Raw genomic sequence first — 18,882 nt, 5'->3', positions numbered from 1 at the left:
AGTTGAATTTTATTTATTTAGTGTAAAACAAATAAAAAAAGAAGAAGAGATGAGTAATACATTATAATAAGATATTTGAGAGAACATGTAATCAAATCAAATATAAATTAATAATTGAATTAATCTATGGTATAATATATTATTTTGATAAATAGTATTTATTTTGGAATATGGTTAATCTAATATTTAGCTGGTTATTTTTGAATTGTAAATTGTATTCATGAATTAGAAAAAAAAGATATTTCTAATGTGAAAGGAGCTGAAAATTGAAATCAAGGTTGATTCAATAGTTGAAATAAGGTTGGTTCAAGCTTGATTCAGTCTGAATAACTTAATGCCTAAACCAATTCAAGCCTAAAGTAATTCTAAGCCTAAATCGAGAATCAAGCTTGATTCGGGCTAAAATCAAGGTTGAAATAAGGCATGATTCAATAATAAAGGAATACAAAATTAATATAATACTATTATGAGCTTTTAGGTTTTTTATTAAAGTTTTATACTAGCTATATGTTTTATATATATATAATTAAATATAATTTTATTATTTTTGAATCTTATTGAGCAGAGCTTGAGCTTGATGGAGCTAGCTTAGCTTATGATCAAACTTGAATCAGCTCAAGCGAGCTTGTTTGAGCCTTAGCCAGATTATTTTGATAGGCCTAGTATTTATCTCTCCTCTCCCACTTGTGGAAAATAGGGGTGTAAACGAGCCGAGCCTGAGCGAGCCGGCTCTGGCTCAGGCTCGGCTCGAAATTAGTTTCGAGCCTCACAATGTTGCTCAGGCTCAGCTCAGCTCAACCCGAGCCGAGCTCGAGCTGAGCCTAACTGAGCTCGATTAGAAGATGAGGCGGTGGCGACATGGACAGCGGCTTGCCGAAGGAGTCGGAGACGGATGGAGGAGGCCGACGACGGAGGAGGAGGAGGCCAACGACGGAGGAGGAGTTGGAGGAGGCCGACGGAGAGGAAGGTGTGGCGCCGTGGTGGTGGCTTGCCGTCGTTGCTGATGGAAACCGACGGGGAGGGAAGAGTGAAGGTGATCGGGTGGATGAGGGTGAGAGTGAAGGTGAGGGTGGGGGAATTGATGATGGGGAAGGTGATGTGATGGGAAAGGTGAAGTAATTAATGAGGGTGGGGTAGGTGAGGGTAGGTGAGGATGATGAATGTTGGGATAGTTACGGGTGAGAATGAGTTAGTGAGGGACACGTGGCAATATTTTCTTATGCCACGTGTCCTTAGTCATAGGGACTCAGGCTATCGAGCCTATCGAGCCGAGCCTGAGCGAGCCGGCTCCAGCTCAGGCTCGGCTCGATATTAATTTCGAGCCTATTATAATGGCTCGAGCTCGGCTCGGCTCTGATCGAGCCAAGCCGGACTCGAGCTTCACCCGAGCCGAGCCCGAGCTGCTCGTCAAGCCTGACAGCCCTAGTGGAAAAGGATGGAACCGTTACTTCTTATTTTATTATTTTTAAAAAAAAAATCAATTAGGTTAGTATAGTTTAGATAGTAAATATATTATTTATCTATGATTTTAATATAAATATTAGTTTAATTAATATTATATTTTTGATGTTATTAGTACATAGAAAAATTATTATATACCCTATTATTAATTTATATTTAAGTATATAAAATGAAAATAATATTTAATAATAATAATAATACCTTTTAAAACGTGCTTAAGTTCATAAAATATTAAATTGTTGATATTTTATGTTATTTGAATTAAATTTTATTTATTTAGTACAAAATAAAAGAATATGATAAGAGATAGAAAGTGAGTAGAAAGGAGTGATAAATTATAATAAGATGTTAATAAGATGTTTAAAAGATATTAGAGATAAGTGATGAATAAGACATTTGAAAGAGATAAAATATGGGTGATAAATTGTAGTCAAATTTAAAGATAAATTGGTAATTGAGTTAGTGTGAAGTATAAAATATAATTTTAATAAATAGTGTTTATATTTTCAAATATATATACAGTGTTTAGCTATTACTATGATCTGGGGCTTAAAAAATTCGGGTGATTAAAGAGGTATGTCAGAAGTTGTCTCACTAAAGCTGAGAAAATGTAATTGGTGGGTTGGGCTAGAGAAGCTAAAACTTGGAAGCCCACCCACCAGTATGTCATTCTTATAGTATATTCTTATTAGTATATACAAAGCCAATTCTTTGCACTATTGGAAGCCCACCCACCAGTATGCCATTCTTATAGTATATTCTTATTAGTATATATAAAATAGTATATAACTAACCGAGGAAGTTTGTGAAGCTTTTCTGCAAGGGATGATAGCATAACTTAAATGAACATTGCCTAAAGATCTGTTTACTAGATTGAGGTATATGCCAAAGCTCCAACTTCTCTCCACTCCCTCTCAAGAGATGCAAATCTTCTGAGATAACTTGCAAGCATCAGGGAATTCACAAAGATGACAAGAATAATTGGGGGTTAATTGACGATAAAAATCATCCATTCTTTTCAAAATTCTTAGCAACAAAGAGAGCCAAACACAAAAATTGCATCTGGCTGATACACCACCTCACAACAATACCATTATTCCTGGCAGCTATCCCTCGCCATTTGAACTCAAAGCAAACAAAACAAATTCCCTAGAGATGAAACTTAAATATTAATTCGGAAATATGATCTTGGCACCGGCAGCGGCGTTTTCCTTTTCGTTTTCCTCTTCTCCTTCTTAGCCTCGTGCTTAGTACCTGTAATGAGCAGGCTTGTAGGGGCCCTCGACCGGAATGCTGATGTACTCGGCCTGAGCCGGTGTGAGCTTGGTTAGCTTAGCTCCCAGCTTGCCTAGATGAAGGGCTGCAACCTTCTCATCCAGGTGCTTAGGCAGCACGTAAACCTTCTTCTCATACTTGCCACTGCTCCTCTCCTGCCATAACTCGAGCTGAGCAATCACCTGCACACATTTTTTTTTTCCAATTTGAATCAGAACTTGGGAAATCACTTTGAGCTTCACTAGTAACAAGAGCAGTTAAATTCAAGAGACAATAAATTAGATTGTAGATGTTACAGTTAATTCAGGATTATCTTTAAACAAATCTACTAATTATACTGAAAGAACTATCTAACTATAATCCTCAATCTTTCACAAAAGATCACTTAACTATCCATAACAAGAAGCCATATATATTAAAGATATTAAACACACCCCAGGATTACCTTCTTGGATGATTGCCTAGAATATAAGCGATGAGATTAACGCACTAGCATTTCCTACCATTTACAGGCAAAAGACCAGTTTTTTGTTTTGAGAATTCGAACCTGGTTAGTGAAGGAGCAGGACATGACAAAGCTGGGGTGGCCAGTAGCACAACCAAGGTTCATCAGACGCCCCTCAGCAAGAACAATGATGCCGGAGTTGGTCTCAGGGAAGACCCAGCGGTCAGTCTGGGGCTTGATGGTAATGCGCTTGACACCTGGGTAGGTCTCCAAGCCTTGCATGTCAATCTCATTGTCGAAGTGACCGATGTTGCAGACGATGGCGTTGTTCTTCATCTTCCTCATGTGATCCACCATGATGATATCCTTGTTGCCAGTGGTGGTGACGAAGATATCAGCCTCAGATACGACATCCTCCAAGGTGAGAACCTGGATGCCCTCCATCAGGGCTTGAAGGGCACAGATGGGGTCGATCTCAGTGATGATCACCCGAGCACCAGCCTGCTTCAGGGCAGCAGCACAGCCCTTGCCAACATCACCATAACCGCAGACCACGGCGACCTTTCCGGCGATCATCACATCGGTGGCTCTCATCAGACCATCGGGGAGAGAGTGGCGGCATCCGTACAGGTTATCAAACTGTTTAAATTTAAAAAAGGAATATTAGACATGTACCAAGAGGCAACGAAGTTTCAGATCTCAATTCTGTGATCCAGATCTACTAATAACATGAGAGATTAAAAAGTTTAACTTTGTAATTGGCGACCAAGTCCATAGTAAAGTTACAGACTGAAGTAAATCACACCAGAGAATCAAAAGAAAGAAAAGGATCTTCAACTTTTATGAGGAATTATAATGTTTGGATGCAATCAATCCATTTGATCAAAATCACGCTTAAAGAGAGTCTCATCTAATTACACGCAGGCTGGATTTGTCAACAAAAAGCGCATCAAAGTTATATTACCTGTCCAAACTTTTAAAATTAAACATTAAATGCAAATAAAAAACTGAATAAAAAGAAACAATGTTTAATAGAAAATACTATTGAAAACTAATGGCTAATTAGTATATTAGCAATCTTAGAAGCAGTATTAATCAAAACAAACTCAATCGGATCTGTGCCACAAAATTAGGTAGGGAACAAACAAAACCAAGATCTAGAAACCAAAAGGAATAAAAAAAAAGTGAGAATCATTAACAGTTGCCAATCCAACTGGTGTAATCAGATCTGAACAATTAAAGAATGTTAGCAAACAAACAAATCATAGATCTAGAATCCAAACGAATAAAACCCCAGATCTGGATCGGATCTCTCTTTCTCACCTTGCTCTTGGTGACGGAATCGTTGACATTGATGGCCGGGAACAGCAGTGAACCACTCTCCTGCATCTGGTACAACCTCTTCACTCCCGTGGTCGTCTCCTCCGAGACTCCAACCAACCTGTCCCTCATCTTCCTATACTTCTTGGGATCCGACTTAAGCCCGTCCCTGATCAACCCGAGCACGATCTTGAACTCGGCGTTGTCGGTGCTCTCCGGATCCGGCACTTTCCCCGTCTTCTCGTACTCCTCCTCCGCCTTGACTCCCTCGTGGATCAGCAGCGTGGCGTCGCCTCCATCATCGACGATCAGATCCGGCCCGCCGCCGACGCCCCAGTCGAGGCATCGCTCGGTGCACCACCAGTACTCTGCGAGGGTCTCACCCTTCCAGGCGAAGACGGCAGCGGAGTCACGCGCGATGGCGGCGGCGGCGTGGTCCTGGGTGGAGAAGATGTTGCAGCTGCACCAGCGGACCTCGGCACCGAGGGCGGTGAGGGTCTCGATGAGAACGGCGGTTTGGATCGTCATGTGAAGGGATCCAGAGATCCGGGCGCCCTTGAAGGGCTGAGATGGGCCGAACTCGGCGCGGCAGGCCATGAGACCCGGCATCTCCACCTCGGCGAGATCGAGCTCGAGGCGGCCGAAGTCAGCCTGGGAGAGGTCCTTGACCTTGTACTCCCGGCCCGACGAGGTCTTCTCTACTATAAGGGCCATGGCTTCAGATCTAGAGGAAGAAGGACAAAGGAAGAGGCGAGTGGAAGAAGAAGAGAGGAGTGAGGGTTTGGCGAGTAAGGGTGGGGGAGTATATAATGAGGAAGTGGGAGAATCTCGGCCGTTGGATCTTGCAGATTGGGGTGGGGGTGGGTGAGGATTCTGTGCAAGGGAGGTTGTGTACGACTAAAGGCTATACTACGCGATTACCCATTCCCGAAATGACGCATGTCTATGGAAGTTAATATTTACTGGGTGGGGTTGTCGGATGAGGTCATGATTGATCCACCGCGGCTTCCCGTTAAGGTTAATTGGGATTTTAATTCACCAACCATTTGCAGGGTAGTGCCCCACGAGAGAAGGCACTGTGGTCAAGTCCTAGTACCGACGGTGGAAAAAAAAAAAAAAAAAAAAAATATATATATATATATATATATATATATATATTTGTAGTTAATTCGGTTTGATTCAAGCTCGATAACCTGATCGCATGATAAAATGATTAGCCTACGTGCGGTTCTCTTTGTATTCAAGTATTAGCTACGAGCTTTAGAATGATAAAAGAAAATTTATTTAATTATTATATATTATTTACATGAAAATAACACAATTGCTAGTATACCCTTTTATTGTATAATACATTTCAAGATGAGAAAGATAAAGAGTGTAATAAAAGAAAATTATTATAGTATCTAAAACAAGCCTATTAAAAAGTTAAATGTGTACCATGTCAGCAAAATTTGTTACAAATTAATAGTATGAATTTTTGGAGCTTCCATAGTGTTGATGACAATAACTCTCACAGAAGAAAGTAAGCTAGTGTTGTTAGCTCATTTAGTCAAGAAGAATTCCATGGAATTTGATTCAAGTATCCCAAGATGGCTTTGGCAAAGCCAGTGTGAATAGTTAGTTGAGGGAGAGAAAGGCAATTTGCCTTTGTTCTTCAACTAGAAATGATGTTTTCTTTGCTTTGTGGGCAATAAACCAAAGGAAAGAGTGGTGGCATAAAGAGTCGGATGTGGATTTGGGGTAGGTGAAAGTCGGCAAAGGAGCAAAATTTAGTGTTCGTTCGTTATGCCTCTGCTTTCTTGTCAACTACGTGGACGAACAAACGTTAGTTACTTACTTTGGTCAATAATATATATGATTAAATATGAGCACGCTAATTACAATTTTACCCTCGAATGTAACTATTGTTAGCATAATTGGCATTCAGGTTAAATGCCCCTATGTACAATAAAAAGTCTCAAATCAGTTCCTATACTTATGACTAAAGTAAAACTAACTGAATGACATCAAAATGATCAAAATACCCTGATTGTGTTTGTTAGAAAAGACATACAGATTTTTATATGATGCATTAAATTATCAAAATAGTCATGGTACTTCGTTAAATTTAACAGAAAAATTAACCGACTTACTTTAGTCATATGTACCAGGATTGGTTCGAGACTTTTCAAAATACAGGGAGGTAAAGTAATTTTAGATATAATTACAAGAAGTGCTTAGGATTTTAATGCAATGTGATGCATATGTGATTAATATGCAACTTACAATAGTGTACTAAATAAAGTATAGTCGGATTAACTCCGATCCGACCTGCTTTTCGATCCGACTCGGATCGAATTCGAATAAATTTTTTTTATCTGATTCGAATAAGGATACGAATTCAGATATGGGTCAGATATATTTTTCGAATTCAGATATGGATATTGGATATCCGTTTACTTGCATATTTTTTTTGAATGATTTACAGTTTTAAGTTTGCTTATTTAAATAGTAAATATTAATGTTGTTACTAATAATACATTATATATTATTTATAGAGATTAATTTCTCTAATTTTACATATTTGACGAACAAAAAATGTATTTGTCGTAAGGCTCTTAATATTTTTATGTTAATTATATCTAAATAAATATTATAATTCTTTTAAATTCAATCAATATTCGTTTAAGATCCGTATCCGTTTAGTTAGGATATAATTTTAAATTTTACTATTCATCTGATATTTGTATCTAAATCCAAATAACTAAAAATATGAATCCGGCTATGGCTATGGGTTGAACATACTCATGAGTAGGCAATGTTTATTTTATTTTTTCTAAAGCTTGGAGGGGTAGAATGGGGTGGAGAAAATATTTCCATGGGTAGATTTGGAGTATTAGAGGAAAATAAAGAAGAAGTTAGAGGAGACGTCATCATCAGAATTGGTTGTGGTCAATATTTTGACCCCACAATGCCCTCCTCAAACTACTCCCAGCTTAGAACCATAGGATATATAGAAGTGCACAATTTCCCTTGATCCGTAGACTTCGGAGAGTGACCTTCTCAACAAACACACACACAAATATATATATATATATATAAGAAGGTAGTTATAAATACTGACTTTTTTTTTGTTGACATAATTATGTTCTTGATAACAATCAGATTTTAATAATCTCAAATTTTGCTTCAAAGTTAGGTAAATAAATTTATAGGTTATAGAACGTAAAATTTTATTTAGTCGAATATACTGTTAGACACTATTTTCTTAAGACTAATTTGCTGTAAAACGGATGATCTAGACATTGGTCTTATAGGCATCAAATTTATTTACTTATTTTGATTGATGTCACGATGAATCAATTTTGCATAAATTCTTTTATCCAAAAAATTGGTTGATGTCACGGTGAGTCAATTTTGCATAAATTCTTTTATCCAAAAAATAGGTATCCTTTTAGGGCCCAAAGTCTATAAAAAATTTAATGCTTATATATTCCATTCATATATCTGAAATAGCTTACTAAACTTATTTCTATTTATTTTTTGTTATCATACTAGTTATTTTAAAGTTAATTCTTATTCACTTTTCTTTATTAATTTAAATAACTAAATATATTTTATTAAAATACTTTTTAAACTCTTTTAATATCATCATTAATCTATTATTAATATGTATAGACCCTACTTAAATATAGGCTTAAAGTTTATAAAATATTCATGTTCATTTAACAAATTATACTTCAAAATAGTTTGAATCGTAAAAAATCCTTCTATATTTTCAACTTAAGTATTTAACCTTATATGTTTTGAACTAAAACATCATAGTTACTTTTTTTATTATATTTTACAATTTAAAGGTCGAATTTGAACATCATCATTAGAGATAAAGTCGTAAAAAATTAGATAAATATATTGAATGGATGTAAATTTTTGTTATATTTTTATCATCTCAAATTTGATTTATATTATTTTAAATATGTTGAAATCTTATTTGATTCTCTAGAATTTTGTTACTAATGAGAATTTTTAAATTTGACATTTAGTTTAGTCAAATATAATATCAAATATAACTATTACATTATAGTACTTATAATATCAAACATAAGAGTTTTGTATAATTAAGTCAAACTATAAATGGATAAAGTGCAATTAACCATTTTTTCCACAAATTAAAGTCCAAATATATTAGGAAGAAACTCTCAAGAATATATGTATATATAATTATATTTCAATTGATCATATCTTTGATCAATTATATTAGAGACAAAGATATAAATAATTGAATAAGATTTTTAACGCATCAAAAATAATACCGATCGAATTTTAGGACATAATAAAAATATATTTGTCATATTTTTATCTTCTGAAATCCGATTAATATCATTTTTAACACATTAAATTTTTTATAAAAGGGATAAAATTAACACAAAATAAAGCGATATGCCTATGGGGGCAAAAATGTAATATCTATATTATTATTATTATTATTATTTATTTTCCTACAATTGCTAGTATATTCACGAAAAAGCCATCTTTTGGCTTTAATATTCCTTTTTCCTCACGTGAATGGTGGAAAGAGGAGATATGGTATCAACCGATAAAATCTCCTCCAGACGTGATTGGTTGAAATTTGTCGGTCAAGTAGTTAGCTGAAGTCCATCTGTCACCGCACATTCCAAGTACACGGCAAATTATTCAAATCTAAGCTTAAACTTTATTCCACACCGGAATAACTTTCTACACTTACTATTTGAACTCGGCCGTGGATTCTAACGTGCGATCCACACTCTGTGACGAAGACTGATGTTAACTTATACATGGCCGAAGGGGTTATAAGTTTTACTTCAATTCTAAATAATATTATAGAAAAATTATTTGATGGTTAATAATTTAGTAATTTAGTTTAATTCAATTGATAACTCGACGGTACGATAGCTTGGAGGACAGCTTATCGACACAATAGCTTAGAACAAGTTTCAACAACGTTTGATTTATAGCAATCGTTCGATTATACATATAGTTTAAAGTCCAAACTAAGCAGCTAAAAACTCAGTAGGACCACATCTTTCCAACTCAAGCGCTCACCGGGGATGCCTCCAAAAAAGGAACTTGATGATATATGCAAAACTACAAACATTTATATTTTAGCCCCTCAAATATTTTTGTTATTTAGTCAAACTCTTAAGAGTAAAAAAATAATAATTAAATATATTTTATTCTGTTGTATTGCAAAAAGTCTGAAAAAAATAATAATTAGACCTATATTGTGGACACGATTTCCAAGGAATGTCGTCATTTATTTGCAATAGTGAAGTCGGGAACCCACCGATATATAATCACATGAGGGTGATTAAAATAATTTCCCGATTTAAATAAAAAAATCATTAAAATTTTGGGTGTTGTTTCTTTTCTCATATATATCTTTCAAAAATTATAATTTATTTACATGTTCCTCTAAAATTAGTACTTATATATAAAAATCTAACCGTTTAAATTTAAATAATTATATATAAAAAAGATAAAAGTATTCTCATTTTAATTTTTAAGTATTTGTTTAATTAGACCTTTTTTTTATTCTTTTATTATTAAATTATTTTCTTTAATAGGGAGTAGTTGCACCAGCCATGAGAGTGACACCGTATATATATATATATATGATGGCATGTACATCAGGGAGCAACATGGATCCAGATATACATACATGGGGCCCATCACAAAGGTCGCATGTCAGATGTTGGTAGGTGTTCACCAATGACATCCATCAAACGTTTCATGCCATCATACACCAACCATGCTTCACGGTGGACGTCCCACATCAGAGCGCATCGTACGGCAGTGGTTAGATCGTGGTGACGTGAAATTTGACGCAAATCTATGCTCACCTAACCTTTGGGAGAAGTGGAGAAAGGTTAATGACTTTTATAACCTTCCAAATTCCTCTCTCACCCACCAACCCACCTACAATAGACTTTTTGTAGAAAGAAAATGGTAGATTATGCAATTTAAGTCCATGATAATGATGGGTAGTTTTGACCAAATAAATAACATTGGAATTTCTACATAATTACCCATGAGAATTTTCAAACTATATGATATTGTGCTATTTTAAAAAATAATATTTCCTTAGTTAAATCTAATTAGTCATAATTAAAACACATTCTAGATCTAAAAAAATATATACCTATTTTACTCTTGCATAAGTTATTAAAAACAAGCTATTTAATGCCATACCTAATACTACAACTAAATTTAAAGGAGGTGTTTTAGATACCTTAATAATAATTAACTATAATGTAATCTCTGAACCAGTGAAAATATTTGGAAAGTTTTAAGTGGCAATTATATTAAAAGCCCAATAATATTACACATTTTTTAAAACTAAATAATGTTTCAAACTTATTGGATGCCTGGAAAATCGCTGATTAGAAAAATATTTTAATCTAACTAAGTCACTAATTTGGACGGTGTTATATATTTGATGTATAAGCTTAACGATGTCTATTTGCATGTATTTAACAGCACAACATCGTTTAGTAACGGTCTACTAGTAGAATTAGTAGTTTACTTATATATCATACTAAATACTATTATGCATCATTTGATTAGAGTATAAGTCTTAAATGTGGATAAAGAGTTTATGCACACTTCTTCACTTGAGACCAAAAAAAATATATATATATACCTTAAAGTTATGCATATTGATCATACTTATATATATTTGTAGAGAGATAGTGATATTTGAATGCTATTTATAATTAAAATGAAACTAACTAATTTCAATAAAGTAACTCTCTCTTTTAAGAAAGAAATAAAGTGAAAATGAAGAAGTGAAGCTATTTTTAATAAGTGGGAAAGTCATTTTTTTATTACTAAATAATAAAAGTAAGAAAAATTATTGAAAGTGATCACTTTCTTCCTTTACTTTGTGGGAACTAAACACTTCCTAAGATAATATTAATTTATAAAAAAGAAAACTTACACACCAATCAAACAATGCTTTAGAGTTTTTTTTTTTTTACATTTATATGTCCATATAAATGTATCTAATAAGTAAGATATTCTATATAACATAGATAAAAATGTAATATATAATAAGATAGTGAATGTAAAACAAATAAATGTGCAAGACATGAAAAGATGATAATTACTATTTAAATAAAATAGTCAGTTATATATTTATTACTTATGACATTCTACTCATTAAGCCCATTTACAATCATGCATAGAATGATCTAAAGTATTTTTTTTAATGTGTTTATAGCCATTTTCTTTGTCAACAGTGCTTCTCGATCATAAAAATAAATTAGTATGTGAGTGCCGAAAATTGCATCAAGTGGTATTATAAGTTTGAGAGGTAGCAAGAATGGTATTTAAGTTTTATTGAATATTTACTTTTGTCAAAAATTTAAAATGATGTTAATATGTTAGGGTTTATGTTTTAAAAAAGTTGGCCGACTGAAAACCAACATATATTATCTTATTAAGCTTTCATGCTATAAAAAATATTTAAATATTTGCATTTTATGTATAAACCTTCAAATATAAAAATATTGAGGCTAAGAAGCCTCGTGGTATTTCTAAAACATAATTTTATTATATTTATATATTTTGTGTGTTATATTATTACTTAGGTTAAGAGAAGACGGCTCGTGAAAAAAGAAGAAGCTAAAATGACATTTAAATAAACACTATTTATTTAAGTAACTTTTTTATTAAAAAAATTGCTCAATTATCTACTGAAATGATCAAAAGGTAGCTAATTTGGCAAATAATTTTAATATTCACCTTTTCTCGTGAGTTTTCATGCATTATATGCTTTTAAGAAAATTACTTATAAAGTTAACTTGAGTGATAAAAAGTCAATATTAGTCAAATTATATTTATTTATTTTATCCATAATCACTTATAAAATCATATTATCAATTGATATATGATTTCTTAACTAATATCCTAGTAGTTGACATACCCATATCTTCACTGAAAAGTTAAAAACTTAATTATCATTAATGATGATTTATGACTTAATTGGGATGCTACTTATTTTTACTATTTTTTAAACATAAAAGAAATCGCTCTTGTTCTATGTTATGAGAAAATGTCGTGTTATGATAATATATAAGAAATTAAATAAAATGTCATTCAATTGATATATTCATCAAGATAAGAAATTAAAAAGTTTGAAACTTTCTTATTGAGCAATGGGAGAAGTTTTTTTTATAAATATATCTAAAAATTTCTTAGCCACCACTGCAGTTCAATGGTTGAGTGTTACTATTATAGGCATATTTTCCTAGTGATATTCAGTGAATTTTTTATCGAAATATTATATGAATGATTTGGGCTCTAAAATTTTTTTTTTTGATGAGTTGAATTAGTTTTCTAAGCTATACCATATATGGAGAGAGCTAGCCTATTTATGTAATATTTATCATACAAACTTATAATCTATAAAAATATATATAATGCAATACATCAATAATACTTTTAAAGTTTAACTATATACATAAAATTTAATAAACTACAAATCACCACTGTGGTGGCTTAATGATCTTACTATTATATGCTTATTCCTATATAGACATTGAGATTGATATTTAATGAATTTTTCATCGAAGCGTTATATGTATATAATTTGGACTTATTATTACATTTTTTCTGTAAGTTTGGTTAGTTGTCTAACTTATACTATATATCAAGAAGAGCTAGCATATTTTTCTAACCTATAATCTACAAGCTTGTAATCTATAAAAATAAAATAAAAATAATTTTTTTTAATAATAAATATAATTAAGTTAAAAAAATGATGAAAATTAATAGTTTCTCATACTTTAGAATTATAAATATTTTAAGTGCATAAGTAAAAAGTTAGATGACACACTTTAAAATTTACCTTATGATACTTAGTAAAATATGTTCTTTGTAAGTATAATATTTACTATATATAAATAAAATTCAATATATTAATATTATTCTATATATATATATAATTTAGTAATTTCTAAGCCTTCACCGTGGATCACTAGTTGAGTCTTACCATTATCATTCCTCTATAGACATTGAGTTTGATATTCAATGAATTTTCTAGTAAAACACTATATGTGTATTATTTGGACTCTTTGTAGTATATTTTTTTGTGAGTTAGATCAGTTGTCTAACTTATACTATATATTAAAAATAGCTAGTTTATTTATCTAACTTCTAGCCTATAAAATTATAATTTATAAAATTAAAATAAAACTAAAATTTCTAATAGCAAATGAATAATCAAAAGTTTAATAATTTTAATAAAAAATTACTTTCACGTCTACAAAACACTTAAAATTTATGTAATTATACAAACTCCAAGTTCAAAGTTCAAAAATATATATACAATTCAGTTATTTTTTGTTACAGTTGTGCATGTGAATAATTTGAACTTCTAGCCTATTTTTTTTTCGTATTGAGTTAATTTTTTGACATATATTATATATATTAAGGAAAACTTGCCATTTGTGTAACCTATAGTCTACGAACTCATAATATACAAAATTAAAAGTATATTGTAAGTAAAATTGAGTTATAAAAATGGTCAAATTTCGATGAAAAATACTATTAGTTTTGATATAAAATGTAATGGTTTTTTTATAAATTAGAACTATTAAATGACACAAATATAAATTACATAGTCTAATATATTACTATTATTTTAATGGTTAAGTATATATATATATATAAGTTAATAAATTTAAAGTCACCAATGTGACTCAGTGATTATGATTTATTATGGTTATTCTCCCATAAATATTGATTTGATATTTGATAGATTTTTCATCGGGAGTGTTATATGTATATAATTTTAAGGCTTATTTTTTTATAGATTGGATTAGTTGTCCAATTTATACTACACATGTGTGAGTAGAGCTAGTCTATTTGTATAACATTTAGCCATGAATTAATAGCTATAAAAAATAAAATAAAAATAGGAGGTGTAATAGTAAATGCAATTAAATTACAACCATCCATCACACTGTCTCTTCCATCCCCCAATTTTAAGCAAAACAATACCCTAAAATAATTCTGTTCCACACCCACCTCCCACCACCAACCCCAAATCCCCCACCCCTCTCATGTTCACCGTACCCCTCCTTCCTATATATCCCCCCTTCCATTCTTCTCCTCTTCGCGTCCTCCACTCCACTCGCTTCCTCTCTCCTTCTCCTCCTCCTCCTCTCTCCTCTCGCTTCCTCCTCCGTCCTCCAGTCTCCGCCGCCGCCATGGATTCCGTCGCTTCTTGGGGCCTCACCCCTCTCTCCTCCGCCGACCCGGAGATCCACGACCTCATCGAGCGCGAGAAGCACCGCCAGTCCCACGGCATCGAGCTCATCGCCTCCGAGAACTTCACCTCCTTCGCCGTCATCGAGGCCCTCGGCTCTGCCCTCACCAACAAGTACTCTGAGGGTATGCCCGGCAACCGCTACTACGGAGGCAACGAGTTCATCGACCAGATCGAGAACCTCTGCCGCGACCGTGCCCTCGCCGCCTTCCACCTTGACCCGGCCAAGTGGGGGGTCAACGTCCAGCCCTACTCCGGCAGCCCCGCCAACTTCGCGGCGTACACCGCGATCCTCAACCCCCATGATCGGATCATGGGGCTTGATCTCCCTTCCGGCGGGCACTTGACTCATGGGTACTACACAGCTGGGGGGAAGAAGATCTCGGCTACCTCGATCTATTTCGAGAGCTTGCCATACAAGGTGAGCCCGGTGACGGGGTTCCTCGATTACGAGAAGTTGGAGGAGAAGGCGTTGGATTTCCGGCCAAAGCTCATCATTTGCGGGGGGAGTGCGTATCCCAGGGATTGGGACTATGGAAAGTTTAGATCCATTGCGGACAAGTGTGGGGCGATGCTTCTTTGCGATATGGCGCACATCAGTGGCTTGGTGGCCGCGCAGGTAATGATTCGTTATCTGTTTCCTAACTTTTGATATTGGTTTTGGTAGTAAGATGGGATTTTGGGATTCGAGTTTTTGTGGTTTTTAATATGAATGGAGCAGTGCGTTTGGTTAACTCACTGTGAGATCTGGATTAGATCTATGAAAATTGGCTGTTTTAAGATGAGATCGCGTCTGATCTTGGAAAAGTGTAGCTTTGTTTCTCTTATTCTTGTAAGATCTGATCTAAATGCCTTGAAGCTGTTTGAGTTCGTCGGTCTGAGTATACTTGCATAGTGACTAGATAAAATCTAGAACAAATGAATTCATAATTTAACATTTTATATTCACTGGATTTACTTAATATTTTCTTAATGTTGTCTATGAATATTCTAATTTCATGTGGGTCTAGTCAAACGATTTCTTGTATTGGGTAGACAGTAGAATTTTAATATCATCGCATTTCTATATCCAGTTCATATTGATCTGTGTGACCTTCCCCAAATAGTTGGGACTAAAGATGTTCTTCGCATTTGTATCATATCTGATACGATTGTTATTTTGAAACTATACTTTTTTTTTAATGTTTATATCTCTGCTTTTCTTGAATTCATGCATATGAAAGAGAGAAATTAAGTGAATAATTTGCTACCTTTTCAAGGATTATTATTCAATAGCAAAGAGTTTCGTTTTTTCACACAACAAATTATCTGCTTTCCTCATTGAGAGAGTTGAGGACAATTCATGAGTCTGGCTGATCTATTTGTAATTATATTTGTTTCTTAGAACTTTGGTAATGATTCCTTTTGTCCTGGTTGATGTAGGAAGCTGCAAACCCATTCGAATTCTGTGACTTAGTGACCACCACGACTCACAAGAGTCTTAGAGGACCAAGAGCTGGGATGATCTTTTACAGGAAGGGACCTAAGCCTCCCAAGAAGGGCCAGCCGGAGGGTGCTGTGTATGACTATGAGGATAAGGTTAACTTTGCTGTGTTCCCATCACTTCAAGGTGGTCCTCACAATCACCAAATTGCAGCACTGGCAGTGGCCTTGAAACAGGCCACAACACCTGGGTTCAAGACCTATGCCAAGCAGGTCAAGGCCAACGCAGTCGCCCTTGGAAACTATCTGATGAGCAAAGGCTACAAAATGGTTACTGATGGCACTGAGAACCATCTCGTCCTCTGGGATCTCCGTCCTATTGGCTTGACTGGTATCTAAAACTATACTTTCATTTACAATCATCTTTTTGATGTTCAGCAATTAATCTTACCCTATTTACTATGTTTGTAGGAAACAAGGTTGAGAAACTCTGTGATTTGTGCAATATTACTTTGAACAAGAATGCTGTCTTTGGGGACAGCAGCGCATTGTCTCCTGGTGGTGTTCGGATTGGTGAGGACATTTTTACCCTTTACTGGGATTCTACTTTTTATCAATCCTTCTCTTTTTAGTAGATTCTCAGAGGTTCTTACAGGTTTATATCTGCTATATTTGATGTTTAGAGTAATTGTCTAAAGATCTGTACGATTGGTATAGTTATAACTATTATGATCTGTTATCTTATAGATCTGGTGGAATTCAACTGCAAAAATAAGATGCTTTTATGATTTTACCAACTGCATTGGTCACAAAAGACTCATTGATCTGTATGTCATGCATGCTTTCCAACAATTAGCAGGCCTGCTTGGGGCTTGCTAGATCTACTCAAAAAGTGCAATCATGACAGCTTGTACAAGGATGCTTTTTTCTTTTTTTTTTCCTCTGTCCCCCCTATGAGCCCCACTGGGCACCCCATATGGACATGCTTATTTGTAGAGATGCAGATCTAGGAGTCCTCTTAAATAATAGCAAATTGACGGCAAGGTATTTGGCAGTATATTCAAATAAGCTTTAGTCACCGAAAACTAAAATTGCATGTTTGTTTCCAGTAAAAGAAGCAAGTAAAATGTTTTTATGAAACTTGGTAACGAACTTTCAACCAGATTGCTGCATGTATCGTATTCTATTCACCCCTATATTTCCTGTATGGTATTTTCCAAATTGGTGAATGCTATCGCTTACCATTTGATCATCTTTCCAGGTGCCCCTGCAATGACATCAAGGGGTTTGGTTGAGAAGGACTTCGAGCAGATCGCCGAGTTCCTTCACCAGGCAGTCACCATTTGCTTGAGCATCCAGAAGGAGCATGGGAAGCTCCTCAAGGACTTCAACAAGGGATTGGTGAACAACAAGGATATTGAAAATCTCAAGGCTGCAGTTGAGAAGTTTGCCTCCTCCTTCGACATGCCTGGCTTCCAAATGTCTGAGATGAAGTACAAGGATTAGGGGCCCAACTTTGCGATTCTCCTTTGTTCTGAGAACTTATGCTCTTTTGCTTCCCAACTCTTTCACCTTTTCTTCTGTTTCTTTTCTTCAGTTTCTGATCTTTCTTTTGCCTCCGTTTGTTTGAGATTGTCTCTGGAAAGACGGCAAATCCTATTTAACAACTAAGATGTATTCCATGAATACTAGCTTTGTTTTCCTGAGCAATAAAGGTGTAGTAGTAATGGTCTTACTTCATAGCATTGCTGTCTTGCTGATGTGATGTCCTGAGATTTCATTTTGTTCCTGCTATTATTAGCCGGCATTGTTTCAGTCACAAAAAAAGAAGAGAAAACATTAATCCCAACTCTTCTTCATTTGCTCGTTCTTCTTTGTTGAAGTCCAGGAAGAACTGTAATTTATACCATGGTCATTAATTTTACTAAAGTGGATGCTTTCAGAGGAAGGGAGAGATTAGCACTCACTGGCTTTCGAGGTTAGCTAGAAAAGATGTGAAGCAGTTACTCTCTCAACAAACTTAACATAGGGGAAATTATATGTAGTTAGGCATCAATTTATTTTATCGCCTGTATAGTCTCATTTATGTCATTTACCTACTTAAAGTTTATATTCATACTAAAACTATTACTCTTTCCATCTTTAACCGATCATTAAGTTTAAGAGATAAAGTGCAAATAATTGGATTATTTTTTCGATGCATTAAAAATAATATGAATTATATTTTAAATAATAAATATGTAATAAATATATGTATATTTTAGTTATATACAATTCTATTCGTGATATTCTAGGGAGACATTAGAAAGCTTTCAATTATCTATAATTTTGTCTTTAATAAATATCTTCAAATTCGACATATATATTGGACTAATATATATATATACGTTGAACATCACTGCAACCATTCATATTTATAAGAACAAGTTTTTCGAGCAGCAATGTCAATCATCGTTGCGGCAGCGGAATTGCCTCAAGCAACCCCGAGAATAGGGGTTCTCCGGTTTCGGGCGTCTCGGCTCTTGCTTGCATGCACCGGTGAGCGAGCACCAGTCGATGAACTGAGCAGGCCCACCGGCCTTGGCCCCCTCGACTTGAGTTTGGCCCAACAACAAAAGGCCCATTAAGGCGAGGCCCAGCAAGAGCATCTGTCTCTCGGCCATTTGGT

The 18,882-nt window shown here is 34.5% G+C and overlaps 2 protein-coding genes across 2 annotated transcripts; one reads left to right on the top strand and one right to left on the bottom strand.

Annotated features, from left to right (window-relative positions):
* Positions 1-2,442: 2,442 nt before the first annotated feature.
* Positions 2,443-5,279, bottom strand: LOC140779552 (adenosylhomocysteinase). The gene is made up of 3 exons (XM_073124671.1): positions 4,505-5,279; positions 3,284-3,820; positions 2,443-2,918 (listed from the first exon to the last, which is right to left on the bottom strand). Exons 1-3 carry the CDS (start codon positions 5,213-5,215, stop codon positions 2,709-2,711), a joined length of 1,458 nt encoding a protein of 485 aa, XP_072980772.1. The 5' UTR covers positions 5,216-5,279; the 3' UTR covers positions 2,443-2,708.
* Positions 5,280-14,563: 9,284 nt separating this feature from the next.
* On the top strand, positions 14,564-17,954 carry LOC140780059 (serine hydroxymethyltransferase 4). The gene is made up of 4 exons (XM_073125369.1): positions 14,564-15,411; positions 16,215-16,605; positions 16,686-16,787; positions 17,476-17,954. The coding sequence occupies exons 1-4, from the start codon at positions 14,587-14,589 to the stop codon at positions 17,718-17,720; spliced, it is 1,563 nt and encodes a 520-aa protein (XP_072981470.1). The 5' UTR covers positions 14,564-14,586; the 3' UTR covers positions 17,721-17,954.
* Positions 17,955-18,882: the final 928 nt, after the last annotated feature.

Source organism: Typha angustifolia, chromosome 3 (assembly GCF_048772165.1).
Source record: "Typha angustifolia cultivar Huaian chromosome 3, ASM4877216v1, whole genome shotgun sequence".
Lineage (NCBI taxonomy): Eukaryota > Viridiplantae > Streptophyta > Magnoliopsida > Poales > Typhaceae > Typha > Typha angustifolia.
This window is presented reverse-complemented; position numbering and strand designations above follow the sequence as displayed.